The sequence below is a fragment of the Chiloscyllium plagiosum genome, unplaced genomic scaffold, assembly GCF_037043375.1.
Source record: "Chiloscyllium plagiosum isolate Xiang-an unplaced genomic scaffold, Cpla_swu_hap1 HiC_scaffold_28, whole genome shotgun sequence".
NCBI lineage: Eukaryota > Metazoa > Chordata > Chondrichthyes > Orectolobiformes > Hemiscylliidae > Chiloscyllium > Chiloscyllium plagiosum.
The window spans coordinates 1,692,441-1,714,441 of NW_028270166.1; the positions used below are offsets into that span (position 1 = coordinate 1,692,441).

The 22,001-nt window shown below is 57.5% G+C and overlaps 1 protein-coding gene across 1 annotated transcript in view; it reads right to left on the bottom strand.

Moving 5' to 3' along the window:
• Nucleotides 1-21,701, bottom strand: part of LOC122565515 (proteinase-activated receptor 3-like) — a 33,989-nt gene extending 12,288 nt beyond the window's left edge. Inside the window, exon 1 of the mRNA XM_043721559.2 lies at nucleotides 21,563-21,701. Coding sequence (XP_043577494.2) covers nucleotides 21,563-21,641 — 79 coding nt within the window. The 5' untranslated portion in view covers nucleotides 21,642-21,701. The remainder of the gene's footprint in view (nucleotides 1-21,562) is intronic.
• Between the last annotated feature and the right edge of the window lie 300 nt (nucleotides 21,702-22,001).

The following is a 22,001-nucleotide window of genomic DNA, read 5'->3' on the forward strand; positions in this document are numbered from 1 at the left end:
TGGGTGGGTCTGGGTGGTTTGGGTGGTCTAGGTGCTCTGGGTGGTCTGGATGGTCTGTGTGGTCTGAGTGGTCTGGGTGGTCTGAGTGGTCTGGGTTGGGCTGGGTTGTTCTGGGTGGTCTGGGTGGGTCTGGGTGAGTCTTGGTGGTTTGGGGGGTCTAGGTGGTCTGAGTGGGTCTGGATGGTCTGGGTGGGTCCGGGTGGTCTGGGTGGTCTAGGTGCTCCGGGTGGTCTGGACGGTCTGTGTGATCTGAGTGGTCTGGGTGGTCTGAGTGTTCTGGGTTGGCTGGGTTGTTCTGGGTGATCTGGGTGGGTCTGGGTGGTCTGGAAGGTCTGGGTGGTCTGAGTATTCTAGGTGGGGCTGGGTTGTTCTGGCTGAGTCTGTGTGGGTTTGGGTGGTCTGGGTGGGTCTGGATTGTCTGGGTGGGTCTGGATGGTCAAGGTGGGTCTGGGTGGTCTGGGTGGTCTGGGTGGTCTGGTTGGTCTGGGTGGTCTGGGTGGGTCTGGGTGAGTCTTTGTGGTCTGGGTGGTCTGGGTAGGTCTGGATGGTCTGGGTGGGTCTGGGTGGTCTGGTTGGTCTGGGTGGTCTGGGTGGGTCTGGATGGTCTGGGTGGGTCTGGGTGGTCTGGGTGGTCTAGGTGCTCTGGGTGGTCTGGATGGTCTGTGTGGTCTGAGTGGTCTGGGTGGTCTGAGTGGTCTGGGTTGGGCTGGGTTGTTCTGGGTGGTCTGGGTGGGTCTGGGTGGTCTGGATGGTCTGGGTGGTCTGGGTGGTCTGGGTGGTCTGGGTGGTCTGAGTGTTCTAGGTTGGGCTGGGTTGTTCTGGTTGAGTCTGTGTGGGTTTGGGTGGTCTGGGTGGGTCTGGGTGGTCTGGTTGGTCTGGGTGGTCTGGGTGGGTCTGGGTGAGTCTTTGTGGTCTGGGTGGTCTGGGTAGGTCTGGGTGGTCTTGGTGGGTCTGGGAGGTCTGGGTGGTCTGCGTGGTCTGAGTGGGTCTGGGTGGGTCTGAGTGGTCTGGGTGGTCTGGGTGGGTCTGGGTGGGTCTGGGTGCTCTGAGTATTCTAGGTGGGGCTGGGCTGTTCTGGGTGGTCTGGGTGGGTCTGGGTGAGTCTTGGTGGTTTGGGGGGTCTAGGTGGTCTGAGTGGGTCTGGATGATCTGGGTGGGTCCGGGTGGTCTGGGTGGTCTAGGTGCTCTGGGTGGTCTGGATGGTCTGTGTGGTCTGAGTGGTCTGGGTGGTCTGAGTGTTCTGGGTTGGGCTGGGTTGTTCTGGGTGGTCTGGGTGGGTCTGGGTGGTCTGGATGGTCTGGGTGGTCTGAGTATTCTAGGTGGGGCTGGGTTGTTCTGGTTGAGTCTGTGTGGGTTTGGGTGGTCTGGGTGGTCTGGGTGTTCTAGGTTGGGCTGGGTTGTTCTGGTTGAGTCTGTGTGGGTTTGGGTGGTCTGGGTGGGTCTGGGTGGTCTGGTTGGTCTGGGTGGTCTGGGTGGGTCTGGGTGAGTCTTTGTGGTCTGGGTGGTCTGGGTAGGTCTGGATGGTCTGGGTGGGTCTGGGTGGGTCTGGGTGGTCTGGATGGTCTGGTTGGTCTGGGTGGTCTGAGTGGCTCTGGGTGGGTCTGGGTGGTCTGGGCGGTCTGGGTGGGTCTGGGTGGTCTGGGTGGGTCTGGGTGTTCTGGGTGGTCTGGGTGGTCTGTGTGGTCTGAGTGTTCTAGGTGGGGCTGGGTTGTTCTGGGTGATGTGGGTGGTCTGGGTGATCTGGGTGGTCTGGATGGGCTGTGTGGTCTGAGTGGTCTGGGTGGTCTGAGTGTTTTAGGTGGGGCTGGGTTGTTCTGGGTGGTCTGTGTAGTCTGGGTGGATCTGGGTGGTCTGGGTGGGTCTGGGTGGTCTGGGTGGTCTGGGTGGTCTGAGTGGGTCTGGGTGGGTCTGGGTGGTCTGGGTGGGTCTGGGTGGGTCTGGGTGGTCTGAGTGTTCTAGGTGGGCTGGGTTGTTATGCGTGGTCTGGGTGGGTCTGGGTGGTCTGGGTGGGTCTGGATGGTCTGGGTGGGGCTGTGTGGTCTGGGTGGGTCTGGGTGGTCTAGGTGGTCTGGGTGGGTCTGGGTGGTCTGGTTGATCTGGGTGGTCTGGATGGGTCTGGGTGGTCTGGGTGGTCTGGGTGTGTCTGGGTGGTCTGGTTGGTCTGGGTGGTCTGGGTGGGTCTGGGTGGTCTGGGTGGTCTGGGTGGGTCTGGGTGGTCTGGTTGGTCTGGGTGGTCAGGTTGGGTCTGGGTGAGTCTGGGTGGTCTGGGTGGTCTGGGTGAGTCTGGGTAGATCTGGGTGGTCTGAGTGTTCTAGGTGGGGCTGGGTTGTTCTGGGTGGTCTGTGTCGTCTGGGTGGGTCTGGGTGGTCTGGGTGGGTCTGGGTGGTCTGGGTGGTCTGTGTGGTTTGAGTGGGTCTGGGTGGGTCTGGGTGGTCTGGGTGGTCTGGGTAGGTCTGGGTGGTCTTGGTGGGTCTGGGAGGTCTGGGTGGTCTGCGTGGTCTGAGTGGGTCTGGGTGGGTCTGAGTGGTCTGGGTGGTCTGGGTGGGTCTGGGTGGTCTTGGTGGGTCTGGGAGGTCTGGGTGCTCTGAGTGTTCTAGGTGGGGCTGTGCTGTTCTGGGTGGTCTGGGTGGGTCTGGGTGAGTCTTGGTGGTTTGGGGGGTCTAGGTGGTCTGAGTGGGTCTGGATGGTCTGGGTGGGTCCGGGTGGTCTGGGTGGTCTAGGTGCTCTGGGTGGTCTGGATGGTCTGTGTGATCTGAGTGGTCTGGGTGGTCTGAGTGTTCTGGGTTGGGCTGGGTTGTTCTGGGTGGTCTGGGTGGGTCTGGGTGGTCTGGAAGGTCTGGGTGGTCTGAGTATTCTAGGTGGGGCTGGGTTGTTCTGGTTGAGTCTGTGTGGGTTTGGGTGGTCTGGGTGGGTCTGGATTGTCTGGGTGGTCTGGATGGTCTGGGTGGGTCTGGGTGGTCTGGGTGGTCTGGGTGGGTCTGGGTGGTCTGGGTGGTCTGGGTGGTCTGGGTGGGTCTGGGTGAGTCTTTGTGGTCTGGGTGGTCTGGGTAGGTCTGGATGGTCTGGGTGGGTCTGGGTGGTCTGGTTGGTCTGGGTGGTCTGGGTGGGTCTGGATGGTCTGGGTGGGTCTGGGTGGTCTGGGTGGTCTAGGTGCTCTGGGTGGTCTGGATGGTCTGTGTGGTCTGAGTGGTCTGGGTGGTCTGAGTGGTCTGGGTTGGGCTGGGTTGTTCTGGGTGGTCTGGGTGGGTCTGGGTGGTCTGGATGGTCTGGGTGGTCTGGGTGGTCTGGGTGGTCTGAGTGTTCTAGGTTGGGCTGGGTTGTTCTGGTTGAGTCTGTGTGGGTTTGGGTGGTCTGGGTGGGTCTGGGTGGTCTGGTTGGTCTGGGTGGTCTGGGTGGGTCTGGGTGAGTCTTTGTGGTCTGGGTGGTCTGGGTAGGTCTGGGTGGTCTTGGTGGGTCTGGGAGGTCTGGGTGGTCTGCGTGGTCTGAGTGGGTCTGGGTGGGTCTGAGTGGTCTGGGTGGTCTGGGTGGGTCTGGGTGGGTCTGGGTGCTATGAGTGTTCTAGGTGGGGCTGGGCTGTTCTGGGTGGTCTGGGTGGGTCTGGGTGAGTCTTGGTGGTTTGGGGGGTCTAGGTGGTCTGAGTGGGTCTGGATGGTCTGGGTGGGTCCGGGTGGTCTGGGTGGTCTAGGTGCTCTGGGTGGTCTGGATGGTCTGTGTGGTCTGAGTGGTCTGGGTGGTCTGAGTGTTCTGGGTTGGGCTGGGTTGTTCTGGGTGGTCTGGGTGGGTCTGGGTGGTCTGAGTGGGTCTGGGTGGGTCTGAGTATTCTAGGTGGGGCTGGGCTGTTCTGGTTAGGTCTGTGTGGGTTTGGGTGGTCTGGGTGGGTCTGGATTGTCTGGTTGGTCTGGTTGGTCTGGGTGGGTCTGGGTGAGTCTTTGTGGTCTGGGTGGTCTGGGTAGGTCTGGATGGTCTGGGTGGGTCTGGGTGGTCTGGTTGGTCTGGGTGGTCTGGGTGGGTCTGGATGGTCTGGGTGGGTCTGGGTGGTTTGGGTGGTCTAGGTGCTCTGGGTGGTCTGGATGGTCTGTGTGGTCTGAGTGGTCTGGGTGGTCTGAGTGGTCTGGGTTGGGCTGGGTTGTTCTGGGTGGTCTGGGTGGGTCTGGGTGGTCTGGATGGTCTGGGTGGTCTGGGTGGTCTGAGTGTTCTAGGTTGGGCTGGGTTGTTCTGGTTGAGTCTGTGTGGGTTTGGGTGGTCTGGGTGGGTCTGGGTGGTCTGGTTGGTCTGGGTGGTCTGGGTGGGTCTGGGTGAGTCTTTGTGGTCTGGGTGGTCTGGGTAGGTCTGGATGGTCTGGGTGGGTCTGGTTGGGTCTGGGTGGTCTGGATGGTCTGGTTGGTCTGGGTGGTCTGAGTGGGTCTGGGTGGGTCTGGGTGGTCTGGGCGGTCTGGGTGGGTCTGGGTGGTCTGGGTGGGTCTGGGTGTTCTGGGTGGTCTGGGTGGTCTGTGTGGTCTGAGTGTTCTAGGTGGGGCTGGGTTGTTCTGGGTGATGTGGGTGGTCTGGGTGATCTGGGTGGTCTGGATGGTCTGTGTGGTCTGAGTGGTCTGGGTGGTCTGAGTGTTCTAGGTGGGGCTGGGTTGTTCTGGGTGGTCTGTGTAGTCTGGGTGGATCTGGGTGGTCTGGGTGGGTCTGGGTGGTCTGGGTGGTCTGGGTGGTCTGAGTGGGTCTGGGTGGGTCTGGGTGGTCTGGGTGTTCTGGGTGGTCTGGATGGTCTGTGTGGTCTGAGTGGTCTGGGTGGTCTGAGTGTTCTAGGTGGGGCTGGGTTGTTCCGGGTGGTCTGGGTGGGTCTGGGTGGTCTGGATGGTCTGGGTGGTCTGGGTGGTCTGGGTGGTCTGAGTGTTCTAGGTTGGGCTGGGTTGTTCTGGTTGAGTCTGTGTGGGTTTGGGTGGTCTGGGTGGGTCTGGGTGGTCTGGTTGGTCTGGGTGGTCTGGGTGGGTCTGGGTGAGTCTTTGTGGTCTGGGTGGTCTGGGTAGGTCTGGGTGGTCTTGGTGGGTCTGGGAGGTCTGGGTGGTCTGCGTGGTCTGAGTGGGTCTGGGTGGGTCTGAGTGGTCTGGGTGGTCTGGGTGGGTCTGGGTGGGTCTGGGTGCTCTGAGTGTTCTAGGTGGGGCTGGGCTGTTCTGGGTGGTCTGGGTGGGTCTGGGTGAGTCTTGGTGGTTTGGGGGGTCTAGGTGGTCTGAGTGGGTCTGGATGGTCTGGGTGGGTCCGGGTGGTCTGGGTGGTCTAGGTGCTCTGGGTGGTCTGGATGGTCTGTGTGGTCTGAGTGGTCTGGGTGGTCTGAGTGTTCTGGGTTGGGCTGGGTTGTTCTGGGTGGTCTGGGTGGGTCTGGGTGGTCTGAGTGGGTCTGGGTGGGTCTGAGTATTCTAGGTGGGGCTGGGCTGTTCTGGTTGAGTCTGTGTGGGTTTGGGTGGTCTGGGTGGGTCTGGATTGTCTGGTTGGTCTGGTTGGTCTGGGTGGGTCTGGGTGAGTCTTTGTGGTCTGGGTGGTCTGGGTAGGTCTGGATGGTCTGGGTGGGTCTGGGTGGTCTGGTTGGTCTGGGTGGTCTGGGTGGGTCTGGATGGTCTGGGTGGGTCTGGGTGGTTTGGGTGGTCTAGGTGCTCTGGGTGGTCTGGATGGTCTGTGTGGTCTGAGTGGTCTGGGTGGTCTGAGTGGTCTGGGTTGGGCTGGGTTGTTCTGGGTGGTCTGGGTGGGTCTGGGTGGTCTGGATGGTCTGGGTGGTCTGGGTGGTCTGAGTGTTCTAGGTTGGGCTGGGTTGTTCTGGTTGAGTCTGTGTGGGTTTGGGTGGTCTGGGTGGGTCTGGGTGGTCTGGTTGGTCTGGGTGGTCTGGGTGGGTCTGGGTGAGTCTTTGTGGTCTGGGTGGTCTGGGTAGGTCTGGATGGTCTGGGTGGGTCTGGGTGGGTCTGGGTGGTCTGGATGGTCTGGTTGGTCTGGGTGGTCTGAGTGGGTCTGGGTGGGTCTGGGTGGTCTGGGCGGTCTGGGTGGGTCTGGGTGGTCTGGGTGGGTCTGGGTGTTCTGGGTGGTCTGGGTGGTCTGTGTGGTCTGAGTGTTCTAGGTGGGGCTGGGTTGTTCTGGGTGATGTGGGTGGTCTGGGTGATCTGGGTGGTCTGGATGGTCTGTGTGGTCTGAGTGGTCTGGGTGGTCTGAGTGTTCTAGGTGGGGCTGGGTTGTTCTGGGTGGTCTGTGTAGTCTGTGTGGATCTGGGTGGTCTGGGTGGGTCTGGGTGGTCTGGGTGGTCTGGGTGGTCTGAGTGGGTCTGGGTGGGTCTGGGTGGTCTGGGTGTTCTGGGTGGTCTGGATGGTCTGTGTGGTCTGAGTGGTCTGGGTGGTCTGAGTGTTCTAGGTGGGGCTGGGTTGTTCCGGGTGGTCTGGGTGGGTCTGGGTGGTCTGGGTGGGTCTGGATGGTCTGGGTGGGTCTGGGTGGTCTGGGTGGTCTGGGTGGGTCTGGTTGGTCTGGGTGGTCTGTGTGGGTCTGGGTGGTCTGGTTAGTCTGGGTGGGTCTGGGTGGTCTGGGTGGGTCTGGGTGGTCTGGGTGGTCTGAGTGTTCTAGGTGGGGCTGGGTTGTTCTGGGTGGTCTGTGTAGTCTCGGTGGGTCTGGGTGGTCTTGGTGGTCTGGGAGGTCTGAGTGGGTCTGGGTGGTTCTGGGTGGTCTGGGTGGTCTGGGTGGGTCTGGGTGGTCTTGGTGGGTCTGGGAGGTCTGGGTGGTCTGCGTGGTCTGAGTGGGTCTGGGTGGGTCTGGGTGGTCTGGGTGGTCTGGGTGGGTCTGAGTGGGTCTGGGTGGGTCTGGGTGGTCTGGGTGGGTCTGGGTGGGTCTGGGTGGGTCTGGGTGGTCTGGGTGGGTCTGGGTGGTCTGAGTGTTCTAGGTGGGGCTGGGTTGTTATGCGTGGTCTGGGTGGGTCTGGGTGGTCTGGGTGGGTCTGGATGGTCTGGGTGGGGCTGGGTGGTCTGGGTGGGTCTGGGTGGTCTGGGTGGTCTGGGTGGGTCTGGGTGGTCTGGTTGATCTGGGTGGTCTGGGTGGGTCTGGGTGGTCTGGGTGGTCTGGGTGGGTCTGGGTGGTCTGGTTGGTCTGGGTGGTCTGGGTGGGTCTGGGTGGTCTGGGTGGTCTGGGTGGGTCTGGGTGGTCTGGTTGGTCTGGGTGGTCAGGTTGGGTCTGGGTGAGTCTGGGTGGTCTGGGTGGTCTGGGTGAGTCTGGGTAGGTCTGGGTGGTCTGAGTGTTCTAGGTGGGGCTGGGTTGTTCTGGGTGGTCTGTGTCGTCTGGGTGGGTCTGGGTGGTCTGGGTGGTCTGGGTGGTTTGAGTGGGTCTGGGTGGGTCTGGGTGGTCTGGGTGGTCTGGGTAGGTCTGGGTGGTCTTGGTGGGTCTAGGAGGTCTGGGTGGTCTGCGTGGTCTGCGTGGGTCTGGGTGGGTCTGAGTGGCCTGGGTGGTCCGGGTGGGTCCGGGTGGGTCTGGGTGGTCTGAGTGTTCTAGGTGGGGCTGGGCTGTTCTGGGTGGCCTGGGTGGTCTGGGTGGGTCTGAGTGAGTCTTGGTGGTCTGGGGGGTCTGGGTGGTCTGGGTGGTCTGGGTGGGTCTGGGTGGCCTGGGTGGTCTGGGTGGTCTGGGTGGGTCTGGGTGAGTCTTTGTGGTCTGGGTGGTCTGGGTAGGTCTGGATGGTCTGGGTGGGTCTGGGTGGTTTGGTTGGTCTGGGTGGTCTGGGTGGGTCTGAGTGGTCTGGTTGGTCTGGGTGGTCTGAGTGTTCTAGGTGGGGCTGGGTTGTTCTGGGTGGTCTGTGTAGTCTGGGTGGATCTGGGTGGTCTGGGTGGGTCTGGGTGGTCTGGGTGGTCTGGGTGGTCTGAGTGGGTCTGGGTGGGTCTGGGTGGTCTGGGTGTTCTGGGTGGTCTGGATGGTCTGTGTGGTCTGAGTGGTCTGGGTGGTCTGAGTGTTCTAGGTGGGGCTGGGTTGTTCCGGGTGGTCTGGGTGGGTCTGGGTGGTCTGGATGGTCTGGGTGGTCTGGGTGGGTCTGGGTGGTCTGGGTGGTCTGGGTGGGTCTGGTTGGTCTGGGTGGTCTGGGTGGGTCTGGGTGGTCTGGTTAGTCTGGGTGGGTCTGGGTGGTCTGGGTGGGTCTGGGTGGTCTGGGTGGTCTGAGTGTTCTAGGTGGGGCTGGGTTGTTCTGGGTGGTCTGTGTAGTCTCGGTGGGTCTGGGTGGTCTTGGTGGTCTGGGAGGTCTGAGTGGGTCTGGGTGGTTCTGGGTGGTCTGGGTGGTCTGGGTGGGTCTGGGTGGTCTTGGTGGGTCTGGGAGGTCTGGGTGGTCTGCGTGGTCTGAGTGGGTCTGGGTGGGTCTGGGTGGTCTGGGTGGTCTGGGTGGGTCTGAGTGGGTCTGGGTGGGTCTGGGTGGTCTGGGTGGGTCTGGGTGGGTCTGGGTGGGTCTGGGTGGTCTGGGTGGGTCTGGGTGGTCTGAGTGTTCTAGGTGGGGCTGGGTTGTTATGCGTGGTCTGGGTGGGTCTGGGTGGTCTGGGTGGGTCTGGATGGTCTGGGTGGGGCTGGGTGGTCTGGGTGGGTCTGGGTGGTCTGGGTGGTCTGGGTGGGTCTGGGTGGTCTGGTTGATCTGGGTGGTCTGGGTGGGTCTGGGTGGTCTGGGTGGTCTGGGTGGGTCTGGGTGGTCTGGTTGGTCTGGGTGGTCTGGGTGGGTCTGGGTGGTCTGGGTGGTCTGGGTGGGTCTGGGTGGTCTGGTTGGTCTGGGTGGTCAGGTTGGGTCTGGGTGAGTCTGGGTGGTCTGGGTGGTCTGGGTGAGTCTGGGTAGGTCTGGGTGGTCTGAGTGTTCTAGGTGGGGCTGGGTTGTTCTGGGTGGTCTGTGTCGTCTGGGTGGGTCTGGGTGGTCTGGGTGGTCTGGGTGGTTTGAGTGGGTCTGGGTGGGTCTGGGTGGTCTGGGTGGTCTGGGTAGGTCTGGGTGGTCTTGGTGGGTCTGGGAGGTCTGGGTGGTCTGCGTGGTCTGAGTGGGTCTGGGTGGGTCTGAGTGGCCTGGGTGGTCCGGGTGGGTCCGGGTGGGTCTGGGTGGTCTGAGTGTTCTAGGTGGGGCTGGGCTGTTCTGGGTGGCCTGGGTGGTCTGGGTGGGTCTGAGTGAGTCTTGGTGGTCTGGGGGGTCTGGGTGGTCTGGGTGGTCTGGGTGGGTCTGGGTGGCCTGGGTGGTCTGGGTGGTCTGGGTGGGTCTGGGTGAGTCTTTGTGGTCTGGGTGGTCTGGGTAGGTCTGGATGGTCTGGGTGGGTCTGGGTGGTTTGGTTGGTCTGGGTGGTCTGGGTGGGTCTGAGTGGTCTGGTTGGTCTGGGTGGTCTGAGTGTTCTAGGTGGGGCTGGGTTGTTCTGGGTGGTCTGTGTAGTCTGGGTGGATCTGGGTGGTCTGGGTGGGTCTGGATGGTCTGGATGCTCTGGGTGGTCTGAGTGGGTCTGGGTGGGTCTGGGTGGTCTGGGCGGTCTGGGTGGGTCTAGGTGGTCTGGGTGGGTCTGGGTGGTCTGGGTGGTCTGGGTGGTCTGGGTGGTCTGAGTGGGTCTGGGTGGGTCTGGGTGGTCTGGGTGGGTCTGGGTGGTCTGTGTGGTCTGAGTGTTCTAGGTGGGGCTGGGTTGTTCTGAATGATCTGGGTGGTCTGGGTGATCTGGGTGGTCTGGATGGTCTGTGTGGTCTGAGTGGTCTGGGTGGTCTGAGTGTTCTAGGTGGGGTTGGGTTGTTCTGGGTGGTCTGGGTGGGTCTGGCTGGTCTGGGTTGGTCTGGATGGTCTGGGTGGGTCTGGGTGGTCTGGGTGGTCTGGGTGGGTCTGGGTGGTCTGGTTCGTCAGGGTGGTCTGGGTGGGTCTGGGTGAGTCTGGTTGAGTCTGGGTGGGTCTGGGTGGTCTGGGTGAGTCTGGGTGGTCTGGGTGGTCTGAGTGTTCTAGGTGGGGCTGGGTTGTTCTGGGTGGTCTGAGTGGGTCTGGGTGGTCTTGGTGGTCTGGGTGGTCTGAGTGGGTCTGGGTGGGTCTGGGTGGTCTGGGCGGTCTGGGTGGGTCTGGGTGGTCTTGGTGGGACTGGGAGGTCTGGGTGGTCTGCGTGGTCTGAGTGGGTCTGGGTGGGTCTGGGTGGTCTGGGTGGTCTAGGTGGGTCTGGGTGGGTCTGGGTGGTCTGAGTGTTCTAGGTGGGGCTGGGTTGTTCTGGGTGGTCTGGGTGAGTCTTGGTGGTTTGGGGGGTCTGGGTGGTCTGGGTGGGTCTGGATGGTCTGGGTGGGTCTGGGTGGTCTGGGTGGGTCTGAATGATCTGGGTGGGTCTGGATGGTCTGGGTGGTCTGGGTGGTCTGAGTGGTCTGGGTGGTCTGAGTGTTGTAGGTGGGGCTGGGTTGTTCTGGGTGGGTCTGGGTGGTCTGGATGGTCTGGGTGGTCTGCGTGGTCTGAGTGGGTCTGGGTGGGTCTGGGTGGTCTGGGTGGTCTGGGTGGGTCTGGGTGGGTCTGGGTGGTCTGAGTGTTCTAGGTGGGGCTGGGTTGTTCTGGGTGGTCTGGGTGGGTCTGGGTGAGTCTTGGTGGTTTGGGGCGTCTGGGTGGTCTGGGTGGGTCTGGATGGTCTGGGTGGGTCTGGGTGGTCTGGGTGGGTCTGCTTGATCTGGGTGGGTCTGGGTGGTCTGGGTGGTCTAGGTTCTCTGGGTGGTCTGGATGGTCTGTGTGGTCTGAGTGGTCTGGGTGGTCTGAGTGTTGTAGGTGGGGCTGGGTTGTTCTGGGTGGTCTGGGTGGGTCTGGGTGGTCTGGATGGTCTGGGTGGTCTGGGTGGTCTGAGTGTTCTAGGTGGGGCTGGGTTGTTCTGGGTGGTCTGTGTGGGTCTGGGTGTTCTGGGTGGGTCTGGATGGCCTGGGTGGCCTGGGTGGGTCTGGGTGGCCTGGTTGGTCTGGGTGGTCTGGGTGGCTCTGGGTGAGTCTGGGTGGTCTGGGTGGTCTGAGTGGGTCTGGGTGAGTCTGGTTGTGTCTGGGTGGTCTGGGTGGTCTGGGTGGGTCTGGGTGGTCTGAGTGTTCTAGGTGGGGCTGGGTTGTTCTGGGTGGTCTGGGTGGTCTTGGTGGTTTGGGGGGTCTGGGTGGTCTGGGTGGGTCTGGATGGTCTGGGTGGGTCTGGGTGGTCTGGGTGGGTCTGAATGATCTGGGTGGGTCTGGATGGTCTGGGTGGTCTGGGTGGTCTGAGTGGTCTGGGTGGTCTGAGTGTTGTAGGTGGGGCTGGGTTGTTCTGGGTGGGTCTGGGTGGTCTGGATGGTCTGGGTGGTCTGCGTGGTCTGAGTGGGTCTGGGTGGGTCTGGGTGGTCTGGGTGGTCTGGGTGGGTCTGGGTGGGTCTGGGTGGTCTGAGTGTTCTAGGTGGGGCTGCGTTGTTCTGGGTGGTCTGAGTGGGTCTGGGTGAGTCTTGGTGGTTTGGGGCGTCTGGGTGGTCTGGGTGGGTCTGGATGGTCTGGGTGGGTCTGGGTGGTCTGGGTGGGTCTGGATGATCTGGGTGGGTCTGGGTGGTCTAGGTGGTCTAGGTTCTCTGGGTGGTCTGGATGGTCTGTGTGGTCTGAGTGGTCTGGGTGGTCTGAGTGTTGTAGGTGGGGCTGGGTTGTTCTGGGTGGTCTGGGTGGTCTGGATGGTCTGGGTGGTCTGGGTGGTCTGAGTGTTCTAGGTGGGGCTGGGTTATTCTGGGTGGTCTGTGTGGGTCTGGGTGTTCTGGGTGGGTCTGGATGGCCTGGGTGGTCTGGGTGGGTCTGGGTGGCCTGGTTGGTCTGGGTTTTCTGGGTGGCTCTGGGTGAGTCTGGGTGGTCTGGGTGGTCTGAGTGGGTCTGGGTGAGTCTGGTTGTGTCTGGGTGGTCTGGGTGGGTCTGGGTGGTCTGGGTGATCTGAGTGTTCTAGGTGGGGCTGGGTTGTTCTGGGTGGTCTGTTTAGTCTGGGTGGATCTGGGTGGTCTGGGTGGGTCTGGGTGGTCTGGGTGGTCTGGGTGGTCTGAGTGGGTCTGGGTGGGTCTGAGTGGTCTGGATGGTCTGGGTGGGTCTGGGTGGTCTGGGTGGGTCTGGGTGGTCTGGGTGGTCTGGGTGGGTCTGGATGATCTGGGTGGTCTGAGTGTTCTATGTGGGGCTGGGTTGTTCTGGGTGGTCTGGGTGGGTCTGGGTGGGTCTGGGTGGTTTGGAGTGGTCTGGGTGGTCTGGGTGGGTCTGGGTGAGTCTGGGTGGTTTGGGGGGTCTGGGTGGTCTGGGTCGGTCTGGATGGTCTGGGTGGGTCTGGGTGGTCTGGTTGGGTCTGGATGGTCTGGGTGGGTCTGGATGGTCTATGTGGTCTGAGTGGTCTGGGTGGTCTGAGTGTTCTAGGTGGGGCTGGGTTGTTATGCGTGGTCTGGGTGGGTCTGGGTGGTCTGGGTGGGTCTGGATGGTCTGGGTGGGTCTGGGTGGTCTGGGTGGATCTGGGTGGTCTGGGTGGGTCTGGGTGGTCTGGTTGATCTGGGTGGTCTGGGTGGGTCTGGGTGGTCCGGGTGGTCTGGGTGGGTCTGGGTGGTCTGGTTGGTCTGGGTGGTCTGGGTGGGTCTGGGTGGTCTGGGTGGTCTGGGTAGGTCTGGGTGGTCTGGTTGGTCTGGGTGGTCTGGGTGAGTCTGGGTAGGTCTGGGTGGTCTGAGTGTTCTAGGTGGGGCTGGGTTGTTCTGGGTGGTCTGTGTAGTCTGGGTGGGTCTGGGTGGTCTGGGTGGGTCTGGGTGGTCTGGGTGGTCTGGGTGGTCTGGGTGGGTCTGGGTGGTCTTGGTGGGTCTGGGAGGTCTGGGTGGTCTGCGTGGTCTGAGTGGGTCTGGGTGGGTCTGAGTGGTCTGGGTGGTCTGGGTGGGTCTGGGTGGGTCTGGGTGGTCTGAGTGTTCTAGGTGCGGCTGGGCTGTTCTGGGTGGTCTGGGTGGTCTGGGTGGGTCTGGGTGAGTCTTGGTGGTTGGGGCGTCTGGGTGGTCTGAGTGGGTCTGGATGGTCTGGGTGGGTCTGGGTGGTCTGGGTGGTCTAGGTGCTCTGGGTGGTCTGGATGGTCTGTGTGGTCTGAGTGGTCTGGGTGGTCTGAGTGTTCTGGGTTGGGCTGGGTTGTTCTGGGTGGTCTGGGTGGGTCTGGGTGGTCTGGGTGGTCTGCGTGGTCTGAGTGTTCTAGGTGGGGCTGGGTTGTTCTGGTTGAGTCTTTGTGGGTTTGGGTGGTCTGGGTGGGTCTGGATGGTCTGGGTGGGTCTGGATGTTCTGGGTGGGTCTGGGTGGTCTGGGTGGTCTGGGTGGGTCTGGGTGGTCTGGTTGGTCTGGGTGGTCTGGGTGGGTCTGGGTGAGTCTTTGTGGTCTGGGTGGTCTGGGGAGGTCTGGATGGTCTGGGTGGGTCTGGGTGGTTTGGTTCGTCTGGGTGGTCTGGGTGGTCTGCGTGGTCTGAGTGTTCTAGGTGGGGCTGGGTTGTTCTGGGTGGTCTGTGTAGTCTGGGTGGATCTGGGTGGTCTGGGTGGGTCTGGGTGGTCTGGATGGTCTGGGTGGTCTGAGTGGGTCTGGGTGGGTCTGGGTGGTCTGGGCGGTCTGGGTGGGTCTGGGTGGTCTTGGTGGGTCTGGGTGGTCTGGGTGGTCTGGGTGGTCTGGGTGGTCTGAGTGGGTCTGGGTGGGTCTGGGTGGTCTGGGTGGTCTGGGTGGTCTGGGTGGTCTGTGTGGTCTGAGTGTTCTAGGTGGGGCTGGGTTGTTCTGAGTGGTCTGGGTGGTCTGGGTGGGTCTGGGTGGTCGGGTTGGTCTGGGTGGGTCTGGGTGAGTCTTTGTGGTCTGGGTGGTCTGGGTGGTCTGAATGTTCTAGGTGGGGCTGGGTTGTTCTGGGTGGTCTGGGTGGGTCTGGGTGGTCTGGATGGCTCTGGATGGTCTGGGTGGGTCTGGGTGAGTCTGGGTGAGTCTGGGTGGGTCTGGGTGGTCTGGGTGGGTCTGGATGGTCTGGGTTTGTCTGGGTGGTCTGGGTGGGTCTGGGTGGTCTGGTTGGTCTAGGTGGGTCTGGGTAGGTCTGGGTGGGTCTGGGTGGTCTGGGTGGGTCTGGGTGGTCTGAGTGGTCTGGGTGGGTCTGGGTGGGTCTAGGTGGTCTGGGTGGTCTGGGGGGTCTGGGTGGTCTGAGTGGGTCTGGGTGGGTCTGGGTGGTCTGGGTGGGTCTGGCTGGTCTGGGTGGGTCTGGGTGGTCTGGGTGGTCTGAGTGGGTGGGTGGATCTGGGTGGTCTGGGTGGTCTGGTTGGGTCTGGGTGGGTCTGGGTGGTCTGGGTGGTCTGGGTGGTCTGGGTGGTCTGAATGTTCTAAGTGGGGCTGGGTTGTTCTGGGTGGTCTGTGTAGTCTGGGTGGATCTGGGTGATCTGAGTGGGTCTGGGTGGGTCTGGGTGAGTCTGGGTGGTTTGGGGGGTCTGGGTGGTCTGGGTGGGTCTGGATGGTCTGGGTGGGTCTGGGTGGTCTGGGTGGGTCTGGGTTATCTGGGTGGTCTAGGTGCTCTGGGTGGTCTGGATGGTCTGTGTGGTCTGAGTGGTCTGGGTGGTCTGGGTGGGTCTGGGTGGTCTGTGTGTGTCTGGGTGGTCTGGGTGGGTCTGGATGGTCTGGGTGGGTCTGGGTGGTCTGGGTGGTCTGTGTGGGTCTGGGTGGTCTGGTTGGTCTGGGTGGGTCTGAGTGAGTCTGGGTAAGTCTGGGTGGTCTGGGTCAACAGGAGGGAGAGGGACACAGCAAGGCAGGCAGGTTCAGGAGGGAGAGGAACACAGCAAGGCAGGCAGTATCAGGAGGGAGAGGGACACAGCAAGGCAGGCAGGTTCAGGAGGGAGAGGAACACAGCAAGGCAGGCAGCATCAGGAGGGAGAGGGACACAGCAAGGCAGGCAGTATCAGGAGGCTGGGGATGTCAACATTTTTGTTGCGGAGCAGACTCGATGGGCTGAATGCCCTAATTTCTACTTCTATGTCTTGTGGTCTTATGATTTAACAATGGACCCCACTGAAAATGGCAGAAGTTGAGGCTGATTAAGGAGAATCCAAAGGGTTTTTACAAATATATTAAGGACAAAAGGGTAACTAGGGAGAGAATAGGACCCCTCAAAGATCAGCAAGGCGGCCTTTGTGTGGCGCCACTGAAAATGAGGGAGATACTAAATGAATATTTTGCATCAGTATTTACTGTGGAAAAGGATATGGAAGATATAGGGAAATAAATAGTGACATCTTGCAAAATGTCCAGATTACAGAGGAGGAAGTGCTGGATGTCTTGAAACACATAAAGGTGGATAAATCCCCAGGACCTGATCAGATGTATCTGAGAACTCTGTGGGAAGCTAGAGAAGTGATTGCTGGGTCTCTTGCTGAGATATTTGTATCTGATTAGCAAGGTTAGATCTCATGGAATACAGGGAGAACTAGCCATTTGGATACAGAACTGGCTCAAAGGTAGAAGACAGAGGATGGTGGTGGAGAGTTGTTTTTCAGACTGGAGGCCTGTGACCAGTGGAGTGCCACAAGGATCGGTGCTGGGTCCTCTACTTTTTGTCATTTTCATAAATGATTTGGATGCGAGTATAAGAGGTACAGTTAGTAAGTTTGCAGATGTATTGGACAGCGAAGAGGGTTACCTCAGATTACAACAGGATCTGGACAAGATGGGCCAATGGGCTGAGAAGTGGCAGATGGAGTTTAAATCAGATAAATGCGAGGTGCTGCATTTTGGGAACGCAAATCTTAGCAGGACTTATACACTTAATGGTAAGGTCCTAGGGAGTGTTGCTGAACAAAGAGACCTTGGAGTGCAGGTTCATAGCTCCTTGAAAGTGGAGTCGCAGGTAGATAGGATAGTGAAGAAGGCATTTGGTATGCTTTCCTTTATTGGTCAGAGTATTGAGTACAGGTGTTGGGAGGTCATGTTGCGGCTGTACAGGACATTGGTTAGGCCACTGTTGGAATATTGTGTGCACTTCCTACTGGAAAGATGTTGTGAAACATGAAAAGATTTACGAGGATGTTGCCAGGGTTGGAGGGTTTGAGCTACAGGGAGAGGCTGAACAGGCTGGGGCTGTTTTCCCTGGAGTTTCGGAGGCTGAGGGGTCACATTACAGAGGTTTACAAAATTATGAGGGGCATGGATAGGATAAATAGACAAAGTCTTTTCCCTGGGGTCGGGGAGTCCAGAACTAGAGGGCATAGGTTTAGGGTGAGAGGGGAAAGATATAAAAGAGACCTAAGGGGCAACATTTTCACTCAGAGGGTGGTACGTGTATGGAATGAGCTGCCAGAGGAAGTGGTGGAGGCTGGTACAATTGCAACATTTAAGAGGCATCTGGATGGGTATATGAATAGGAAGGTTTTGGAGGGATATGGGCCCTGGCAGGTGGGACTGGATTGGATTGAGATATCTGGTCGGCATGGACGGGTTGGACCTAAGGGTCTCTATGATTCTATGACATTAGACACTTGAGGAATTGTAAAGCTGCAGGAATAGATAGGATTCCAATGGAGATTTTCAAACTTGGATGAGCAGAGCCTACCCATCATCACCACCAAGTGTTCCTGAAAATCTGGGATCAAATAGAAATTCCCGCTGATCCCAGAGTTGCTGCCATCATTACTGTCTTCAAGAAAGGAGGCAATGTGGATTGTGGGAACTACCGAGGAGTCTTCCTACTCTCCGTCACTGACAAGATCAACACCTGAATCGTCAGTAGGAGATTTCTCCCATCCCTGAAAGCCAGTGTGGCTTCTGACCAAACATCCAGAACAAAGAACTGCAACCGATCTGTGCAGGATTTCCACACCACCCAAAGAGAGGGTGGGGTCGGAGCTGCACCTTTGTATCTGCCCCCTCCTCCGCCCCTTATCCCTCCACTCCTTTGTTCATCAAAAGCCAGCCCACGAGAACCAGAACATATTGAGCCAATGAGCTTCCATTGCTTTCTGGAGAAGTGAATTCCACAAATTCATGACCCTCTCAGAGGATATTAGATGAGAAATTCCATATTTTAAACTGTGTTCCTAGTTCCCAAATCCCTCATGTGGAAATATCCTCTCTACATCTCCTCTGGCAAGCCTCATCAGAATCCTATGTTTCAATAAGATCACCTCTCATTCTTCTCAACTCCAAGGAATACAGACTTAATCTTTCCTCATCTACCAAACACCTTCATCCCAAGGATCAGTAAAGTGAAAACTTCTTGGAGCTTCTTACAATGTACATGTAACTCACCTCATAGAGTCATAGAGATGTACAGCATGGAAACAGACCCTTCGGTCCAACCCGTCCATGTCGACCAGATATCCCAACCCAATCTAGTCCCACCTGCCAGAACCCGGCCCATATCCCTCCAAATCCTTCCTATTCATATACCCATCCAGATGCCTCTTAAATGTTGCAATTATACCAGCCTCCACCACTTCCTCTGGCAGGTCATTCCATACTCTAGGTGTGGTCTGATCAACACCATCTAGGAGAAAGTGAGGACTGCAGATGCTGGAGATCAGAGTCGAAAGAGTGGTGCTGGAAAAGCACAGCAAGCCAGGCAGCATCTGAGGACCAGGAAAATCCCAGTTTCAGGTAAAGCACTTCATCAGGAATGAGGCTTAAGCCTGAAACGTTGACTCTCCTGCTCTTCGGATGTTACCTGACCTGCTGTGCTTTTCCAGCACCAAACATTTTGACTCACCAACACCGTGTACAAGCATACCAAGCCTTCCTTTATTTTATATTCCATTCCTAAAGGCCAACATTCCATTTGCCTTCCCAATTGCTTGTTGTTCCTGCATGTTTATTGTACCTACAGCAGATGGACAGCAGTGATTTAGATTGGCAGCTCACTACCACCTTCTCAAAGGACAATTAGGGATGGGTAATAAATGCTGGACCAGCTGGTGACCCCCATGCCCCATGAATAAATAAAAAATGTAACATTTTGTGATTTAGACACAAGGACACCTAGATCTATCTGTATCAAGCATTCCTCAGTCTTATCACTATTCCTCAACACACAAACACACAACTCCGAAGCAGAAAGAGCCATTTGGCCTCCTCAGAGATGACTGATCTCTTGGTGTTTTGAATTCTGCATTCCCCTGATAACTTTCACTCCCAGCCAAGAATCCATCCACCTCCACCTTAAAAATATTGAAAGTCCCTCATCTCCATTCCCTTTCTTAGGCAAACTGTTCCAAAGTCACACAATTGTCCTGGTCTCTGTTTGAAAAGGGTTAGCCCTAATTTTAAAACAGCACCCCCTGGTTATGGGCAGACCCACACAAGGGACAAGACCCCATGTCCACCTTGTCAACATTATTCTGGATCTTTAATCAGGTCCCCCTCACTTTTCCAAACTCCAGCCCAGTGTGTCCAACAGTTCCTCATTAGATAATCATTCCAGGTATCAATCCAGTCACCAAGTAACCAGCTATTACAGAATTGCAATCTCCAGACAGCTGTTTACTATAAACCCACAGACTCTCACACCAACCTGGACTACACCTCCTCCCACCAAGTATCCTGCAAGAACTCCATCCCATTCTCCTAAATCCTCCACCTCCGCCCCATCTGCTCAGACGAGAAGACATTCCACTCCCAAACATACTGGATGCCTACTTATTTCGAACAACATGCTTTTCCCTGCTCTGTCATCCAGATAGTCCTCCACCGCACCGCCTCCATTCCCTGTTCCACTGCTCTAAACCTCCCTCCAAACGCAATAAAGACAGAGGTCCCATTGTCCTCACCTACCACCCCACCAGATCTTGCATCCAATAGATCATCCTTAAACACTCCCGCCAACTCCAATTAGACCCCACTGTCAGGACATCTTCCCCTCCCCACTTCTCTCTGTCTTCCACAAGGACTGTTCCCTTCATCTATCCATGGTCTCCCCACCAACACCCCCCAAAACCCCAGGTACCTTCCCCGCAATCGGCAAAGATGCAAGATCTGCCGGTATGCCGTCCCCCTCACCTCAATCTGGGGCCCCAAACAGTCCTTCCAAGTGAGGCAGAGGTTCACTTGCCTCGCTTCCGGTCTAGTTTACTGCATCAGGTGCTCCCGATGTGGTCTTCTCTACATCGGGGAGACCTAATGTAAACTTAGGGAACAGTTCGCTGAGCTTCGTAGCCAGGCCTGCAGGGGGCTGACTGGACCTCCCAGTCACCGCCCATTTCACTTCCCCATCCCACTCTTTTCAACATGACCATTGCCACAGCGAACCAGACCGCAAATTGGAGGGACATCTCATTTTCCACTTGGGCAGCCTACAGTCTGAAAAGACTCAACATTGCATTCTCTAATTTCAGATAACCTCCCTCCCCATTCGGACTCTGTTCCCAGCCCCTCCTTGTCCCCTTTCACTCCTCCTTGCCACCAACTGGATTCATTTCTCCCATTGACCAATCAGGTTGTACCCTCTACTGTCTCCACCTATCCCCACCTCATCACCCTGCCCCTCACCACCCCCTTTACCTGCAGCTCCCACACACCCACCCCCCAGTCTGGAAGAAGGGTTACACCCAAAACATTGACTTCTCCACCTCCTGATGCTGCCTGGCTGGCTGTGTTCCTCCAGCCTCCTGTTTGTCTCCCCTGGATTCCAGGATCTGCAGTTATTTTTTGTCTCTATTATAGAATCACAGTACTTTTATATTTCAAAAGGAGACCATAACCCTTCACATCGTTTCAATCCAAGTCATTACTCAATGACTTGGTCAGAGTATTAAGTACAGGAGTTGGGAGGTCATGTTGAGGTTGTACAGGACATTGGTTAGACCATTTTTTGAATATTGTGTGCAATTCTGGTCTCCTTCTGATCAGAAAGATGTTGTGAAATATGAAAGGGTATAGAAAAGATTTACAAGGATGTTGCCAGGGTTGGAGGATTTGAGCTATGGGGAGAGGCTGAACAGGCTGGAGCTGTTTTCCCCTGAGCGTCGGGGGATGAGGGGTGACTTTATTGAGGTTTATAAAATCATGAGGGGCATGGATAGGATAAATAGACAAAGTCTTTTCCCCACCCCTCCAACCGTAACAAGGACAGAACCCCCCTGGTGCTCACCTTCCACCCTACCAACCTTCACATAAACCAAATCATCCGCCGACATTTTCACCACCTCCAAACGGACCTCACCACCAGGGAGATATTTCTCTCCCCACCCCTTTCCGCCTTCCGCAAAGGCCATTCCCTTTGTGACTACCTGGTCAGGTCCACGCCCCCCTACGACCCACCCTCCCATCCTGGCACCTTCCCCTGTCACCGCAGGATTTGCAAAACCTGCACCCACACCTCCTCCCTCACCTCTATCCAAGGCCCCAAAGGAGCCTTCCACATCCATCAAAGTTTTACCTGCACATCCACCAATATCATTTATTGTGTCCGTTGCTCCCAATGTGGTCTCCTCTACATTGGGGAGACTGGGCGCCTCCTCGCAGAGCGCTTTAGGGAACATCTCTGGGACACCCGCACCAATCAACCACACCGCCCTGTGGCCCAACATTTCAACTCCCCCTCCCACTCTGCCGAGGACATGGAGGTCCTGGGCCTCCTCCACCACCGCTCCCTCACCACCCGACGCCTGGAGGAAGAACGCCTCATCTTCCACTTCGGAACACTTCAACCCCAGGGCATCAATGTGGACTTCACCAGTTTCCTCATTTCCCCTTCCCCCACCTCACCCCAGTTCCAAACTTCCAGCTCAGCGCCGTCCCCATGACCTGTCCTACCTGCCTATCTTCCTTTCCACCTATCCACTCCACCCTCCTCCATCTATCACCTCCATCCCCACCCCCATTCACCTATTGTACTCTATGCTACTTTATCCCCACCCACCCCCTCTCATTTATCTCTCCACCCTTCAAGCTCTCTGCCTCTATTCCTGATGAAGGGCTTTTGCCCGAAACATTGATTTTCCTGCTCCTCGGATGCTGCCTGACCTGCTGTGCTTTTCCAGCACCACTCTAATCTAAACACTTGGTTGGGATATCTGGTCAGCATGGATGAGTTGGACCGAAGGGTTTGTTTCCATGCTGGATATCTCTATGGTTCTGTGACTCTATGATCTTTTGAAAACTTTGATCGAATCTGACTCTACTACATTTCCTTCCGTTAATATTGCTTCTTTTATTCTTGTTCCCAAAGTAAATACACTCACTGTTTGCATTCCATCTGTAAAACCTTCATGTGGTCACTTATTTTTATCCCTTTGCGGACTCTTCGCATCATCACCATTTGCTCTCCTTCGCATTGATCAGCAAATACAGTCACAGTTCACTAACCATGTAGCAATATTGAGAACTAGCCAAGTCCTAGGCTGTGATCCCCATAGCACTCCACAAGGCACAGTGTACGTCTGGAAAGGGCCCATTTATCCTGACTCTCTGCTTCTTGCCTATTAGCCTGTCCATTATCTGTGTGAATACAACACCAACAACAGCAGGAGCATGGATCTCACATATTACCCTTTAATACAGCTGCCTCTTGGAAATTCCAAAGCACCATACCACGGTTATCGATCTGCTCAGAGAACTTGAAACACACTTTTGCAAAACCCATCTTCACTCTGTTAATAAGATAAAATGTGAATCTTACCTTGTTCCGATTGGCTGAGTGCTGTGGGTAAGACTAACAGTGCAAGTAGAACAAGGTTTTGGTACGATGCTTTGGCCATGGGTGTGGAGCTTTTGGACTCTCAGGATGATCTGGCTGTCTAGTGGCTTTGTACGCTCTGTAACAGAGGAAACCTGACGTAAACACAGCTCGGCGATTTGACCGACAGGAAATCAACATCACAGGCTTATTAGGGGGCCAGGAAATTATCTTGCCTCTTGCACACAAAATGTTTATAATCTGGAGACTCATGCTGGTGGAAAGTAACGAACCAAAGAGTCAGGATTTGAGTTTTGTTTAGTCTTGTGTTCACTTTTAAAACAAAACCATTCCATAGCCAGCTTCTCATTTCCCCATTCAGCTTTGAGTGACTCACATATTAATTTTAACTTTTCTTAACCACCGTCAAGTATCTATTGCA